This window comes from Lontra canadensis, unplaced genomic scaffold, assembly GCF_010015895.1.
Source record: "Lontra canadensis isolate GAN:19392208 unplaced genomic scaffold, GSC_riverotter_1.0 scaffold2, whole genome shotgun sequence".
NCBI classification, from domain to species: domain Eukaryota; kingdom Metazoa; phylum Chordata; class Mammalia; order Carnivora; family Mustelidae; genus Lontra; species Lontra canadensis.
This window is the reverse complement of record NW_022630996.1, coordinates 15,736,502-15,753,619: the sequence shown is the minus strand read 5'-3', so window position 1 is coordinate 15,753,619 and position 17,118 is coordinate 15,736,502. Positions and strand designations below refer to the sequence as shown.

Below are 17,118 nucleotides of genomic sequence, written 5' to 3'. Positions count from 1 at the left end.
AGAGGTGCTAACTGCAGCAAACTGAACTTTGACCTGAGTGGAGCTCTATTCGCTGTGTCAGGGAAATTGAGGATTTACATTCCACACTCCACTCCCAGAATCTAGAGGACTTAACAGGGAGTGGAAAAGGTGGCGTGGTGCCTGCTTTAGTGTACTGTAGTCTGTGTATTGCTTAATTATTTATCTGAGAAACAGTGACTGGATTAGTTAGTGGCAGAGAGGTACAGAATTTTGTTACAGTGATGTTTCTAATTATGGTTTTGTCGGTTCTTAGTCATACCAGAGTCCCTTTACTTTCTTTTTACCCTTTAGGTGTCTATCCTGTATTTTATTCAGTTGAAGCTTTATTCTGATCTAGCTATTCTTTAAGTCATTTTCCCATCCAGCACATATTCATTGCTTATTTACTATATGCTAGGCACTTGGAATACAGGAATAAAACGCATAATCTCTGCCCTCGAATTGCTTGCATTTCTAGTTGGAAACAGACAAATGATCCGTCTGGGGGATTAGTCAGTAACTCACAGAACTGATTCTTAAACCTAGGCCAGGAGCTGGAAATGTGTCCTGAAAGAAGGTTATAGATAAGCTAAATTTTGAAAGGGGTGTATATGTTCACAGTGGGGGTTTGGGGGAATTCAGAGAGCTGAGGCTTGGGAGGTATGCACAAGCTAAGTCATGCAGGGTCTTGTGTGTCATGCTAAGGAGTTTGGATTTTATTTTGAGGACAAGTGGGGAGCTATTGAGGTGTTATGAACAAGGAAGTGATGTGATCAGATTTTTAAATTATTGGACTGATGATAATCACGTATAAATAAGTTGACTTAACAAATTGAGGTGGGCTATATAGGGTTGGAATTATCTAGGCCCTTGTCAAAGCATAGTCCCAGCATTACTGGCATCATGTGAGAGCTATTAAAAATGTAGAGTCTTGGAGGGCACCTGGATGGCTCAGTTGGTTAAGTGGCCAACTCTTGGTTTTGGCTCAGGTCATGATCTCGGGGTGCTGGGATCAAGCCCACGTCGGACTCTGCACTTGGCTAGGAGACTGCTTCAGGATTCTCTTCCTCCCTCTCACCTCCATCCTCTCTCTCTCAAATAAATAAATCTTTAAAAAAAAAAATGTAGAATCTTGGGACCTAAATCAGCATTTTAATAAGACCTGCAAGTAATTTGTAGGCACATGCAAGCTTTTGAAGCATTGATTTAGATGGATGTGATGATGGTCAGGCTTTAGACAGCTGGTATGAAGAAAGGACAGAGTGCAAGAGACATTATGGAGTACATATTCTTCTTTCTATTGGAATACTCTTCTCGATACTCCTCCTGGCCAAATACATACCAGGTATCCCCTAATCATCTTTTACCTTTCAGCTTAAGTGGAGCTTCTCACTCCCAGTATGTATGGTTGGCACCTTGCCATATACTCGCATAGCAACCTGTACTTACCTTCTCATTTTTCATATTTTTATTTTAATTGCTTATTTAATGGCCTGACAGGAAACACCATGAAAGCAGGGACTGTCTTTCTATGCTGGCTGATACATAATAGACACTCAATAAATATCTGTGGTTTGATTGAATGAATTCATCATGTGGAAGATGGATTTGAATGTGTTTGGGAAGGAACATGTTGTATTGGTAATAATAGTGAATTGTAAAGTACTAGGCATGGTTCTAAGTGATGTGTGTGTGTATAAATATGTATATACATTTTTATGTATATATATATGTAAATTTATTTGATCCTCTCAGCAGTCCCTTAAGGTAGATACTTTTAATATCCTCATTTTACAGATGAGAACAAGGCACGGGGAGAATACGTAATTTGCCTAAGGTTACATAGTTTGTAAGTGTGAGACAAATAAACCAGATAGTCTGGTACTACTCTGCTATGTCTGGTTTTGGACAAAATAAATTTCTGGCACTTTTTATGTATTTCTATGTATTATTTAATTTTCGTAACAGCCATGTGAGGAAGGCATTATTATCCTGTTTCATAGATGAGGAAGCAAGGGCTCAAAAAGTTATACAGCTTATATAGTTGTATCTTTATGTAAAGATACACACAGAACGAGACAGAGCTAGCCTTTAAACCCAAGCCTGTCTAGCTCCAAAGCCTGCAGTTTTACCAGCAGTGATGATGCGGAGTCTAAAATTCCTCTGGGATATGAGTCTTAAGGCACTGAGAGAATGCCTAACATTTAGGTTGTCGGTAGGGGGAGAATTCAACAATCCCATTTGCTTTGGTAACATTAGCACTTCCGGGTTGCAGGGGCAGCGGAGAAATGAGGCCTACCAATTCTGGCCAGCCTCATAACTGACCAGATGGAACTTTGAACTCAGGAGATTAAGAATCTTAGCCTGTACAATAAGCTGTAACTTAAGTTACTAAGGAGTAGTTACCACTTTTTCTTATAGCTTCAGAGAAAGCAGACAGCTTAGAAATACTGTGTGTCAGAACTGGAAGGAACCAGTTCTAACCTACCACAGTCACACTATTCCCCACCTCCCCCTTGTTTTATAATAAGGAAACTGAAGAAGAGAGTAATTAGGTGACTCGCCAACATCTAATAAAACCATTAGAGACAAGCCAGGAATAGAGGACAGGGTCACATTTGTGTATTTTTTGTCCTGTGCCTTATGACTTTCTAGGTTCCAGATTTATTACCTCTTATTTAAAACTATTCTGCTGTTGTAGTTACTTCTTCACCACTGTGTGATTCTTTTTTGACTTTGACCCCCTGGAAATACTGACTTGTTTTTTCCTCCTCTAGCCAAGCATATACTCACTCTGGCAAGTCACCTGGCTTGCCTTCATTAACCATACTGCCATCACATCACCACTGGCAGGAGCACAACAGGCACATACAACTTCAAGTTGTTGTTCTTGGAGCACAGATGAGATTCTTTTGAGCTATTCACACACTTGGTCAATTTTTGTAAAGCCTGAAGGCCATAGGTGCACATGTAGTTTGTGTAACTTATTTTTTCTGAAGTTGCAAACTTAAATGTTAAGAGTGATTATAGATAACCATGTGCAGTCTTACTCATGCCCCTTCTATACGGTAAAATAAAATGTGATCATAAACAACTTTATAACTAATACCGTACACCCATGCCTCATGCCATATGCACCCCCACTCAGTTCCTAGACCTTCAGTCCCCAAATGTGATTAACAGCTCCTATCATGTTTTTGTTTCACAGTCATTGCAGAACGAAGTAGTAAGGCCGCAGTTTACAAAGGAAGTCTACTTTAGTTAAAATCTACACTAAAGGGGTGCCTGGGTGGCTTCGTGGGTTAGAACCTCTGCCTTAGGCTCAGGTCATGGTCTCAGGATCCTGGGATTGAGCCCCACATCAGGTTCTCCGCTCAGCAGGGAGCCTGCTCCCCCCCCGCCCCCGCCTGCCTCTCTGCCTACTCGTGATCTCTGTCAAATCTGCCAAATAAATAAATGAAATCTTAAAAAAAAAAAACACACACACACAAAAACTACACTAAAAAAACCAAACAGGGTACCTCCGTGGCCCAGTCGGTCGAGTCGACTCTTGGTTTCAGCTCAGGTCCTGATCTCGGGGTGGTTGAGATGAGCCCGCATTGCCTCCTGCTCAGCTTGGAATCCATTTGAGACTTCTCTCCCTCCCCTTCCTCCCCTGTCCACTCCCCCTCACCCCTCCAAGCTCTTGTGCTCTGGCTCTCTCTAAAATAAATAAATAAAATTTAAAAAACAAACAAAAAGTTACAACTAAAATGACAGTTTAGGTTGCAAAAGAGATGTATTTTGTGCTTATTCTTTTATTCTCACCCCTGTCTTCTTTAAAAGTCATTTTCTTGCATGTTTTAACATTACCATGAGGGCAGTCATCTTCCATTTATTTAATAACTGATTATGTAGGAAACATCTATAGGAGCACCGATAATCTAGTCATTTGCTGACCACTGAAATATTTTCAGGGTTGGACTCCACTCTTTTGGCCTTGATTTGTTCGCAAGAGTTTTATTATGATGCAGATCATAATGGAATACAATTGATGCAGATCAAGCAATGGAAAATGGATTATATATTCCTGCAAAGATAATATAATAAAGGATTAAAACCCCATTAAGGACTCACCACAATTAAGTCCTAGCTGTGGGCAGTAGTATAACTAAGCCCCTGTATAATAAAATAATGTTCCAAATTCAGTAAAATGGACATAAATATACTGAACACAATGATTATGCAAATTCCTCCAGAGTACTGTAAGGTATACATACAGCATACAAAATTTGAAAATTTCTTAAGCCCTTACTGTGTGCCAGACACTGTGGACAATTCAAACTGACTAAGCCCTTGAAAAGCTTGGAATTTAATGAGGGACAACATATGTATATGGTATCCTTAATTTGAGAAAGGGTGAAAATAGTGATGTGACCAAAGACTAATAGTAGAGGAAAGGGGGATTCTTTTTCTAGGTGAAATTCCTCGGCAGTACTATCATTTGAGCCAGACCTTGAGGAATTTGCATATGTGAAGTATGTGAAGATGAGGGAAGTGAAGGCAGAATTAATGCATTTCAGTTTGGGAAAATGGCATGAGCAAAGGCATGAGGTAGAAAAGGACACAGCATAATGACATAAGTAAGAGACACTGTTTAGTAAGCCCTTAGTGTATACATCGTTTTAAAATCCCTGCATCAATCCTATGAGGGGGCTATTATTATTCCACTGTATGGATTGGAAAACTGGAGGGAGAAGGAGGTTAACTAAGCAGAGTCAGAGGACAATGACTGGAGGTGGCTGGCAACTAAAGCTTTATCAGAATTAACATGCTGACCTCAGAGGGCATATCACTGCTGCATTTCTTTGGCCTTCTATATCTTGGCATCACTCATTGTTTCACTCCATAGCCTCTCTGTGACCACAGCTTCCTTTACTTCCACCTCTGCTATTTGCTCTTCTTCTTCTTCTTCTTCTTCTTTTTTTTTTTTTTTTAGATTTTCATTTAGCAGGAGGAGCAACAGGAGACAGAGAGAGAGAATCTTAAGCGACTCCATGCCCATCACTGGGCTGAAACTCACGACCTGAGATCATGCCCTGAGCCACCAAGGAGCCTGTTGTTCTCTCTTCTTATTACATCTCATCTCTACCTACCTGAGGTCTCTCATCCTTTGACCCTTCTGTATTCACCAGGTCGACAGTCCCCTTCTACTTTCACCTGCCTTTCTTGCTAGTCTAGACATCTAGGTCAGGCATTTGAATTTTGCCTTCTCTGGCGTCTTATAATACCTCTTCCCCTAGATATTATTTTCGTCTCCATTCCACATCCAAAGGATTATTTTCTTAACCAGTGAAGGCTGTAGGGGGCAATGAACCAATAATCCTGAGTTGAATATTATAACTGTCAGCTCTAGAAAAATTATCCTCTGTGATGGGACTTAACACTGAAAGAGTCTCTGGTCCTTCAAAGGGTCTGAAGCAGGCATATCTCACTGGGCTTACTTTGTGCCTGAAATCAATCTATGGTACTCTTACGGATAATACACTCTAGGAATGAGCAGAGCAGGTAGGCCACCTTTAGTCTTGTCTTACTTCCAAATTTCTGAAGTATGTGGAGGGAGCTGGCCTACAAACCTAAGAGGGAACAGCTTCTTAGGTCCCCTAAGGTGGTAAGTGTATAGGGCTACTGTGTTGGTATTCTGCCTCTTCCCAAAACCAAACTGGTGAGTAAAAACCTGCTCTGGATAGGGACTTGGAGGCAACCCTAATCTTGATCGGAAACCTTGGCTCCCTCTAAACTTACAGTGTAGTAGCTCCTGACTGGCTTCAGGGATGCAGCGGGTTTACAATAGGCACCTATGTTTCTGTAGCTGAAGGCTCTTGGACCTTCATGGATATAGCACAGGGAGCCAGCAGAGGGAGTTGTGGTCCTAGAACTTTTCTTAAGAGATTCTAGTTTCTGATTTTGCAAGAGATCTTCCCTGGCACCATCCGAATCAAATCGCCCTTACAATAAGAATTTAACTTGAGATATGCCCGAGTTTGGTGCCAGACCCCTGGTGTGAGCAGATGGGGAAGTTCTGCCTAGCTCTTTAAACTTGAAGCCGTAAAGAACTCTCAATTTCAAGGAAACGCCTGTTTACTGTGCTGATCCAAGTCAAGCAACTCTTGAGAAATGGGAGTGCCTTCTTGACCTCGTTCCTTATTGATCTTGGTATCAGCACCTCCAGTGACGTGTCCTGAGGGGCGGGGGAAATTAACAAGTGTCTTACACACCAGGAAAGAGAGGAAGCCTGACTGTTGCTGCAGAGAGTCCCCACTGGGGAGGCAGGGGTTGCGTGCTTGGGTAGCATTAAACAGTGAGTGTCCTGTGGGAAGTTCAGTGCCTGGGTGCAGAACCTTGCATCAGGTCTGACTTTGAATCCAAAGCAGAAAGTTTGAGGCAGGCCAGTAAGGGACTTGTCAGGCAGTTGACTAATGATCTTAATTTGAATAGAAAGCCTCTGTGAAAGAGATGCAGCTTCTGCTAGATATTGTAAATTTCTGAATCACTAGGTTTGATTCTGCTTTTGGGCTCTCAAAAAACCCTGGCATTTCCAAATCAGCCTTCCCTTTTGCTTCAGGACGTATATTACCCAAGCCTGCACTATGGAGAACTGGGACGGTAATGAGGGCACCTCAGCTTTTCACATGCCTGAGTGGATGGTGAGTTCTTTGGTCTCTTTGCTTTTCCTTCTGTTTCTTGGTATTGAGGCAACCATTTCTGACAGGTGACAGGGATCAAGACAAGTCCCTACCAAGACCTGTGGTTGGGAGAACAGTTATTCCTCTAATTTCTGGTGAGTTCCTGTGTCCTGGATCACCCCAGTTTCTTAATTGCGAGTGAAGCTGAGGAAGGTCTGAGAGCTGCCTGGCCAGAGTCACCTTATTGTCTGGTTGTCTGTGCTGGCCTGGACTTACCCCCACTGCTGCCGGTGTACTGCATGGATTGTATTCTCCTGTGATTGCTTTGCATTCTCTTTGCAAGCTGATGCTTACTTTATTTCTCATGGGAGTAAAGAAAATGAATAGTGGGGGCGGGGGCGGAACAGAACTTGTGGAAATGGTGGTCTCTCAAGTCTATGAGCAGATGTACGATATTTCTTGCCTACCTGCCCATTTTTTCTCTCCAGTCAAAACATTTCCCCAAATATTCTTTATATGTATTATTTCTAAAGGGCAGGAACTATAGCTTTCTTGGTACTGCTCTTCAAAATGTCATATTTGCCTGATAGATATTTTTAATATAATTTAAATGTAAGGACTTATTCGTTGATAAGAACTACATAAAGCCTAGTACTTTAGATCTAGTTTCAACTTTTGATTTAAAAACAGCAACTATCCTCATGTGCCTGTCTGGTCTCTTCTAGGTTTAGCCTGAGTTCTTAGAGTCTATATCAGCTGTGTGTATGTGTGTGTGTGTGTGTGTGTGTGTGTGTGTGTGTGTGTTTGTGTGTGTGTGTATTTCCCTATGGAAAACTGGTTAGACTATTTATATACAACATATTCCAAGTTCTTTTCAGTGTTTATGGAATTATGGACTTAAATAAACATCTATAATGAGATTGAGTATAGTAGGCCTGACAAAGGCCCAACTGAAGAGCCCACATTTCAACTCTCACTGTCATAACTATTGTTTATTATTTCTTTTGGGGTTATTGCTGTTGTTTATCTTGTTTAGGAACCTTGTGCTCAGTTTTAAAATGTTTGATGGAAAGAAATCCTATCCATTCACAGGCTCATTTCAAATAATGTAATGTTTTAAAATTGATAGAAAGGATTCACATAGTAATTCTAGTTGGATTATAAGTTTGTTTTTGAATCTCCAGCCACTCACTAATAAACAAGAAGGGGGAGCAACAGTTTTTGTTCTCTTAGGGGAGGGACCACGTTAAGATAGTAAACTTTGGTATTTTTTTTTTTTAACTTTGGTACATTGATAAAGGAATATCACAGAAGAATTCCACAGAACATTAGTGTGTCAACTCAGAATCAATAAAAGTTTTATGGTAACTCTTACTCTCTGGCTAGTCCTCCCTTTTTTATCTGCTCAACAGTACTCTCCAGAGGAGCTCCTACTGAACTTTTACTACTTCTTTTTATTTATGGGAACAAGAAAACCGTCTTATAAGAGTTAGTGACCATTGCTTAAGGGATATGATCTAGGACTTCCCAACTTCTAGAAAACATTCTTTAATGAAGTACAACTCTGCTTTGTTTTCAATATAGCATTTTTACTTAGAGATTTCTTTGCCCTTCTTGTTCAAAAACCAGGAAGATACTTTTGATCAGCAAAATTTTTTTAACAACAGCAAGAAAGAGTAGGGCGGAGCTTGTCTTCATTAACTCAGTTTTTTATCTGTCTTTTCCTTGCCAAAGATTAACCTCTTGAGGCTTTCTTTCAGATACCACATAAGTCATTAATTTCTGATCTGATCTAGAAGTGCTTCATTAGGCTGCCACTGATACCCACTTACCCAGCAAACTGAGTCATCAAGGACCCTCTATGGTATATTGCGACAGAATTTACCTATGAAGTATTAGAGTGCTTTTTAATACCCGAGAGAAAACCCTGGAGCCATCTCCCACGGTGGGGCCAGAATTTCAATTGAAGAAGATTTTAACCAAATATCTGACTTATGTTCCAGTTTATACAGTAATGTAATTAAATTTCCACCGAGACTATCCTTGCCTCCAAAGGAAACATTACAAGACTCTCAAACCTTCTTTCAAGAGGAAAATTTAGCAGGAGAGCTGCATTATAAGATGTCCTTCTTTGTTAATGATCAACAGCAATAAGGGACTTGCATACTCCTTAGAGAATAGGACTCAGACCACACACAGCAGCTGACAGTACTCACACCTGATTCCCAGCAGAGAAATAAGCCAGGACAAGGTTTGAAGACTCCCCATCTTGAGAATTGATGAGGTCGACCTTCAAGTTAATATTCCATCAGTCACTGGAAAACTTCTGGAGCTTCTGCTCCTTAGCTATTTTCATGTGAAGGATTTTTTAGCCTTGTTCAGGGATTTTATAGCTAAAAGGTTGAGGAACATATCCTTTTAAAGACTGTCCTTATTAATGTTTTTACTTCCCTTGAGAAATCTTTAGTCTCTACTGGTAGGTGAATTACCTCCTCTTACGTGCATGGAGAGCAGCAGTAACTTTTTTTTTTTTTTTTTAAGTTTTTCCATTTTGATGTTTCCTCCTCCCATCCAAGCTGTCTGTAGTACTAGGTACTTTTCCATGGGAAATCTGATTGACTTTCCTTAGTACCCAGCCAGCTGGTTACCCAATTTTCTTTAGGCTAGAAATAATCTCTTTTATAGGTGAAGAATCTGTTCAGGCAGCTCATTTAGCTTGGAAGAGAGATATGTGTCTAAGAATGCTTGAACCATGTCTGCTTGGAAGTAAAAGAAAAATCTTTAACAGATCCGGTAAATGGTCGTAGAGGTAACCTGACTGTAACTCTGGGTCTGGATTGACACTTCAAAGCAGAGACCCATTTAGGAAACTGAGGAAAACTATGGGCCTTCTGCCCAGGAAAATATATACATACACAGAATTTTGCATTCTATGTTGGGGGTAGGTCTAGACAGCCATGGACTCTAGGTGAAGAACTTTTGACCTAAAAGAATAGAAATGCTAATATTTTATACTTATGTATCATTACATAGTCTCCAAAACCCTCTTATACACATCATTTTAAAAATTTCCTCAGTGCACATTTGATTCTTTTTTTTTTTTTTTTTAGATTTTATTTATTTATTTGACAGACAGAGATCACAAGTAGGCAGAGAGGCAGACAGAGAGAGAGGAGGAAGTAGGCTCCCTGCTGAGCAGAGAGCCAGATGTGGGACTCGATCCCAGGACCCTGAGATCATGACCCGAGCTGAAGGCAGAGGCTTAACCCACTGAGCCACCCAGGCGCCCCGCTCAGTGCACATTTGAGATAGGCAAAGGAGCTATTACTCTTCCCATTTTACAAATGAGGATTACCAGTGTTAAGTGCTGAAATGTTAAGAAATGGAGAGAGAGAAAACCACTTGTGATCATCCTTTGTAGTATGACTTTATGTACTTGAAAAGGAATTGTTTTCTCTTGGCCTGATCCTCTGTAGGGTAAATAGATCTTCTGTCCTCCCCATGAGTCCTATTTTTCTTAATGTATTAACCATCTGCTCTTAACAGCCTTCAATTGTGAAAATCAGATTTAGGCCCAGTTCTCTTTATATCCTGTGTTGCGTATAAAGGATCACTTCGTTCTACTCTCTGAACTTCCAAATAACCTTTTCTGCCTATGAATATGCCTCCATGGTTGTAGTCACAGATAGGATAAAATGGTTGGCTAAGGAGAGTCAAGAGCATTAAGGCTGCTTTATTCATGCTTGGAGTAAGTGATAGACCAGAGGTTCTCTGAAGCGTAGTCCCCAGACTAGCAGCATCCAATCACCTGGGAGCTTGTTGGAAATGCAGAATCTTTAGCCACACCCAGATTTACTAAACCAGAAACTCTGGGGATGTGGCTTAGCAATGACTTTTAATAAGCTCTGTGCATGATTTTGATGCATCTGAAGTTTGAGAACTATTTTGTTAGATAAACTTGTTAAGTAGTAAGGCTTTTCCTGTCATTAATAGTGTCCTTAAATGTCTTCTAGTTGGATTTGCTATAGATCTCTTGTTCCCTCTGGCTCAGGTCTGTCTTGTCAGTGAAGCCTTGGACCAGCAAGTTCCTTTTCATCTGAGTGAGGAAAATCCAGAACCAGCTGAGAGTGTAGTAGGAAGGGCAGAAATTGAGTGATTCACTCTGCAAGCAGAAAAAGACTGATATGTCTTATTTTGTGAAATTATGAGTAAGAGATCAGGATTGTAATGGGTGATGGTGAATCATATTTGAGTTCAGTTAATTTCTGTTTTAATTTTTGGTAGTGGCATTGGGCAAAGTTGCCAGTTAGAGAGCTGTTAGAGGGGTGCCTGGGTGGCTCAGATGGTTGAGCATCTGCCTTCAGCTCGGGTCAATGTCCCAGGGTCCAGGGATAGAGCTCTGCATCAGGCTTCTTGCTCAACAGAGAGCCTGCTTCTCTCTCTCTCTGTCTGCCTGCTGTTCTCCTGCTTGTGTTCTCTCTCTCTCTCTCCCTCTCTCCCTCCCTCTCTCTCTGTGTGTGTCAAATAAATAAATAAAAATCAAAAAAAAAAAAAAGCTGTTAGATTTCAGTCTATGAGTAGTCATTTCAGAATTGTTTGATTAGAGCCCCAAGACCATCTGGGCTGATATATCATTTCTGAGACCCAATCTGATAAAAAAGTAAATTTAGGGATGCCTGGGTGGCTCAGTTGGTTAAGCTGCTGCCTTCAGCTCAGGTCATGATCCCAGGGTCCTGGGATGGAGCCCCACATCGGGCTCCTTGCTCAGCGGGGAGTCTGCTTCTCTCTCTGCCTCTTTAAAAAAAAAAAAGTAAATTTAAAGCATAATTTTATTTATTTATTTAAGTGTAATTTAAAATCAAATAATTTTAAAGATAAATTAAGAGGAATGGGGTGGGGCTAGTGTACCTAAGATTAGGACCAGGGGACTTTTTTCATCTTCTGATTAATATCATAAGGTGTGGTATAGTAGAAAGAACTTTGGCTCTGTCATAAACACAGGCTCCTCTTACAGTCCCATCACTGACTTGCTGTGAGACCTCCAGCAAATCATTTGTTCTCTAATCTAATTCTATGATTAAGATAAATTCTTCCCTAATTTGTCAGTTGGGAATAATGATGCCTACTTTGTAAGATTCTTATACTGATTAATAGAATCAACATATATGCAGGGCTATGCATACATAGTAGGAACTTAATAAATATTAGCTCTCTTCCCTTTAGTCCATTCTTCCGAGATCTTTTCTCTCACAGTAAAGATTATCCTAAAAAAAAAAAAAAAATCTACCATTTATGTTCTTTCTTGTGCTCAACAACCAGTCTTTTTTTTTTTTTTAAAGCAAGAATTCAAATCACATTCCCACTCCTGTCTCCGGTAACATACAGTCGAATGTAGCTTTCCTATTTACTGGGCCCCTTCCAGAAATCAGCAAATAAATAATGTGATTCTTTGCCCTTTCATTTGACTATTTGATATGTAACAAGGCCATTGTGATTCTGGGGACTCTGAGGAAATAGGAAATTCTCCTTTGTAGTCACACTTCCCACAAAACACACAGTTTTTGAAAAACTTCAGAAACAACAGAGTTACTCACCACCTAATCAGCAACAATCTTGAGATGGGACTAGGAACCATATGTCAAAACCTATGTAAAAGATGCACAATTAAAAGTAAAGAAATGGGCTGAGAGAGTTCATTTCCTTGGTGACAGAGCTAAAAACCAGTGTCCGCAGCCTGACAAACCCAAGGACACGGTATAGTGTAGAGAGGCTGCCTCAGCATTTGACACCGTTTTTTTCTTACCTTCTTTATAAATTCCCTCATTGTTTTAGTGACTCTCTAGTTAATTTATTTCTAATGAGACTAGGTTAACTAAAATCATCTGACATGGAAAAGGAGGAGGTAAGGTTAAAAAGGAACCTAATTAGCAAGTTAATTATAGCAGGCAAAAAAGTGAACGGGTTATATAAATAAGCTATTGTTATGTGCCTGCAAGTTGAGCCTTGTCAAGGGACTTGTTAAGGTTTAGAGGTCAGAGGATCCATGTAATTAGGTGTTTAGGAAAAAAAATAATAAAAGCAAAACAGCTACCAGAATTAGGAATGGTTGATGAGCCACTAACAGAAATGCCTTATTAAGTTGGGCTCTACTGATGGAAGGGTTGTTGGAGCTGCTTCAGGGATTCCAGGGAAGGGCAGCACCCCCGCCCCCCCCCCCAAAAAAACCTAGCTGGAACCAGAGCCAACAGAATTGCTGATGAGGAAGGTTTAAAGGCCTAGCCACGAGGGTCCCTGGACCGGAGAGGTGGCAGTAGGGCTGGTAATGTCACTATGCTGGGCAACAGGAAGAAATACATTGTCAATGGCAACTCTGGGATTAAAGCCCAGGTGAGGCTAAGCTCTTATTTAACCAGGCTTGCTGCCGCGATAGCCATTATTGTAATAGGCCAGCTGCTCTTTCCCTCCTTTGCTGCTTTCATCCCTGCTTCTGGCATAAGGTGAGCTGCCCCTCTCCTAACACTCTCTTTCCCTCCTTTGCCTGTTGGAATTAGGCAGTTCTCTCTGAAATGGTAAAAGAGGGTTAACTCAAAGGACTCTGATTTCACACAAGGTGGAAAAGATAGGGGTGGAATGTACCAGGGTACTTTGCCTGGGCGGCGGGAGAGGACTGTATTATGGGTTGAAGAATGTAATGACATTTAAGGAGAATTGAGAATTGGGCAACAGAGATGACCTACTTAAGCCATGTGTTCTGGTCTTCAGTAAACGATTAACATTTATTTCTTGGGGAAAAGTATATATAACTAATTCTGTGTAAGTGGTTAGTCTCCTAATACTCTTCTATCTTAAATTTGAGGTCAGCATCTAATGAGTAAATAAGACTTAGAACCCTATGTTTTCAAGTGGAGAAAGCTAGCGTAGCGTAGTCTTCTTTAGTGCCAAAAGACCTGGTGGGAGGAATTACTGTAATGGAGAAGACTGGAGAAAAGAGAACTCAGTTTAGGGAAACTGGATTAAGATGAGCAGCCAGATAGCTCCACGGGTTAGCGTGATTGGGGTAAAGTGGTGTGCACCCACCCACTCCTGATCCTACACATCTAGAGAGGCATTGTGGCTGGCCCCCTCTAGTGGTGTGTGGGTTGGGGGGAAGCATATCTGAGGCAGGGTTTATCTGTTACCTTTTTTTTTTTTTCCAAAGTAGGTACTACTGAAGTTAGTGACTCATCCTGGTCTTTGGAAGTCAATTACTACTCCTTTTCCTAGACGGGCCTCTTAAAAAAATAATAATAATTGCCTTGAACAAGGGTGGTGAAATGAAAGCCAGAGTTTTCAGCTTGACTGCTGTCCCTCCTCCCTGTCTTCTCACTCACTTTCCCCTGCCTAGCTTTTTTTTTTTCTTTTTGCCCCCAGAATGCTGTTAACTTTAGATTTGGGTTCTGCTTACCATATTTCCTTAATATTCAACCAAGTACAGACAGTGAAGCTAGAATAGGCTACTTCAGATTCATTGTTTGTTTGTTTGTTTGTTTTAAAGATTTTATTTATTTATTTGACAGAGAGAGAGAGAGATCACAAGTAGGCAGAGAGGCAGGCAGAGAAAGAGGGGGAAGCAGTCTCCCCGATGAGCAGAGAGCCCGATGTGGGGCTTGATCCCAGGACCCTGAGATGATGACCTGAGCCGAAGGCAGAGGCTTAACCCACTGAGCCACCCAGGCGCCCCAGATTCATTGTTTGAGTGTGTGATTGCCTACCGTGTGTCAGGCATTTGTGCCTGAGGATAGAAGGGTGAATGAGATGCATGGCTCCTGTCTTTATGGAGGATACAGGTAGATACTCATTTTCAGTGTGAGAATGCTGTGCTAGGAGAAGTACCTGGAAGTTCATGTATATCCCGTGGGAATGCATAGAAAGAGCACTGTATCTTTTTGAAATAAATTGCTACTTTAGCAAAATAGTCAATTTTGCCAATTTTTCACTTTGCAAAGAGCTTCTGAGCCAATGAATTTTCCTATTACTGAAAACAATTTGCAAACTCTAAAGTACTAACACAGGCTTCATTTGTTGTTACAGCTATGAAAATGCTATGAATTCCCCTAAAAGGTGTGCTAAGCTAATGGCAGTTTGGTATGAGACTCCTCTTCTCGATATTCAAATGACTCACTAGTTTCCTCTAACTGCAGGAATCAGAGCCGTCAGTTGCTTTCATTCTGCTAGGCTGTGTCTGTGTTCTGCCCACCAAGGAACCATCTTTTTGACATGAAGGGTAGTTGTCAGATCTTTGATCCTTCCTGCCTCCACGCTCCCTTGGATCCAGAATAACTGAAGCAATTATACAGACATTCAATTAGGGAGAAAGAAAAACGTCATTTGTTGAATAAATTATACAAGCTTTGCTTCGTAAAGTGCTGGAACCTCCAACAGTAGGAGAAAGAGATAAAATTATAAGAAAATTGTCAGATATTGGTCCAAAATGCAACCTCCAGAGTATTGCTGTCTATAGTCAGTCCAGTCCTCTATCTACTCCTTCTGTATCTGTTATGTTATAGTTAACAGATAATCAGTCTTGTGATTTTTTAGGTATTTTATGATACCAAACGTTTAAAATAATAAATAAATGTTTACTATAAGAACAGTGAATTGTAGGAGTGGGAGTCGGGGATGGATTTACTCAATCTGTTGCAATGTTTTACAGTTTACATGTATTGTTTCACTTAAACCTATCTAAAACTTGTGAGGTAAATACTTTTGTCTTTGCTGTATTTATGAGAAAGGATCACAAAAGCACCTTGACCAACATCACAAAGCTAATGAGTGGCATTGTCAGGATTTGAATGCAGTTTCAGAAAGTTCTGAGTGAAAAGCCTATCTTTTTTTTCATTATACCATCCCATTTCCTGAAATTTTTAAAATCTGTAGACAAGTCACTTTACCTTTCTGTACCTTGCAGTTTTCTCGTCTAGATATGTGAATATTAGGATAAATAGGCTCAAAGATTCTTTCCAGCTTTAATTTTCAGCAAAACTCTAGAAAGGAATATGACTCAGCCTTCTAAAAATTTATTTTAACCAGAACAACCCATTCTCCTTTTTTGTTGCAATTCTATTGTAAAAGTTATATAGCCAGAGTTGATTAAAGATTTAAATTTGATTGAGATATAATGGGTAAAGAATTTTAAAAAATGATTCTGTCCAAAAAGTCTTAACATTCCCAGTATGGGTTGGTACAATCAGATCAACTGCAAAGGAAGGTAAGATCCTATAATGCAAGTCTTCAACTGCTATCTCAAAATGAAGGTTGTTTTCCTTTATATAACTAGCATTCTTTTTCTTAGCAGATCCAATTTGCTGACCAGAAGCAAGAATTCAACAAACGTCCCACCAAAATTGGACGTCGCTCTCTGTCTCGTTCCATTTCTCAGTCATCTACTGACAGCTACAGCTCAGGTGGGTACTGAGCGGCTGTGGACCCACCTGTGGAGGCTAATTAAGTGTGATCAGTTGACCCTCCTGTCCGTTTAAGTACCGTCCAACCTGTGCTGTGAAATAGACACTTTGATTCTCAATCAAAATTTAGACCAAAATTCTAGATGGAATCTTTAGATTCCTTGAGGATTCAAAGTGGAACTGAATAGAGATCTCTTCTTCCAATAAAGGCAGAAGAGGGTGATCAACAAACCTGATTTCTAATTTCTTCAGAGGGTGGGCATATGTAACTTACTGATGACCTTTATTGACTTGTGTTGTTTTCCATTCTTTGAAAATAAAAGAGGAATTCCCCATCCCTCCGTTCAGAACTTGCAAATTAATGGGGAAAGCTTAATTGCACCAAGAAACAATGGAAACATTCAAGCGGGTCCTAGTTCTAGGGATCCCTTTGCTTTCTCTTCTAAGCTGTCACTCCTTCCTTCCTTTGCAGTGGCATTAATTCAAATATATGGGCTCTGAAGCTATCATTTAATGCCAGATGAGCTGTTACCACACAGCACCCTTAAAGACATTGACCATTTGTGCAGCAGTGCCTGCTATGTATCTGATCTCATATGGGGTATTTTATTTTGCTCTTATGTTGGAATATCATAGGAAGCTGACTGTTTGCCCTAGTTATCTCTTCACATTATAATTAGTAATCATCTTCAGAAATTTTTCATCATGACCTAAAATTTTGTTTGTTCTTCACACAAATAGGAAAGTAGTATCTGTTATATAAAATTGTAAAAAGCTTGTTTGGGAAGCTGTAACTTTTAGGTTGGGTGAATTATTATTTACACTTGTTATATTTCTCTTTTTACTCCTCTTTACCCCCAAAACAGAATGATGTAAATCCCTATGGATTTCTGTGTAAAGATATGTGTAAAAATTGTGTACCTATCTTACTCTGCTAAAATAACCAGAGTTGAGCATTCATGAACCAGTTGATATAACTCTGGAAGCCTTAATAATTATGAAAATGGGCA

The 17,118-nt window shown here is 40.2% G+C and overlaps 1 protein-coding gene across 1 annotated transcript in view; it reads left to right on the top strand.

The window, feature by feature from the left end:
- Nucleotides 1-17,118, top strand: part of AHCYL2 (adenosylhomocysteinase like 2) — a 161,164-nt gene that overhangs the window by 105,225 nt on the left and 38,821 nt on the right. Inside the window, 1 exon segment of the mRNA XM_032869441.1 lies at nucleotides 16,000-16,108. Within this exon segment, the coding sequence (XP_032725332.1) occupies nucleotides 16,000-16,108 (109 nt within the window).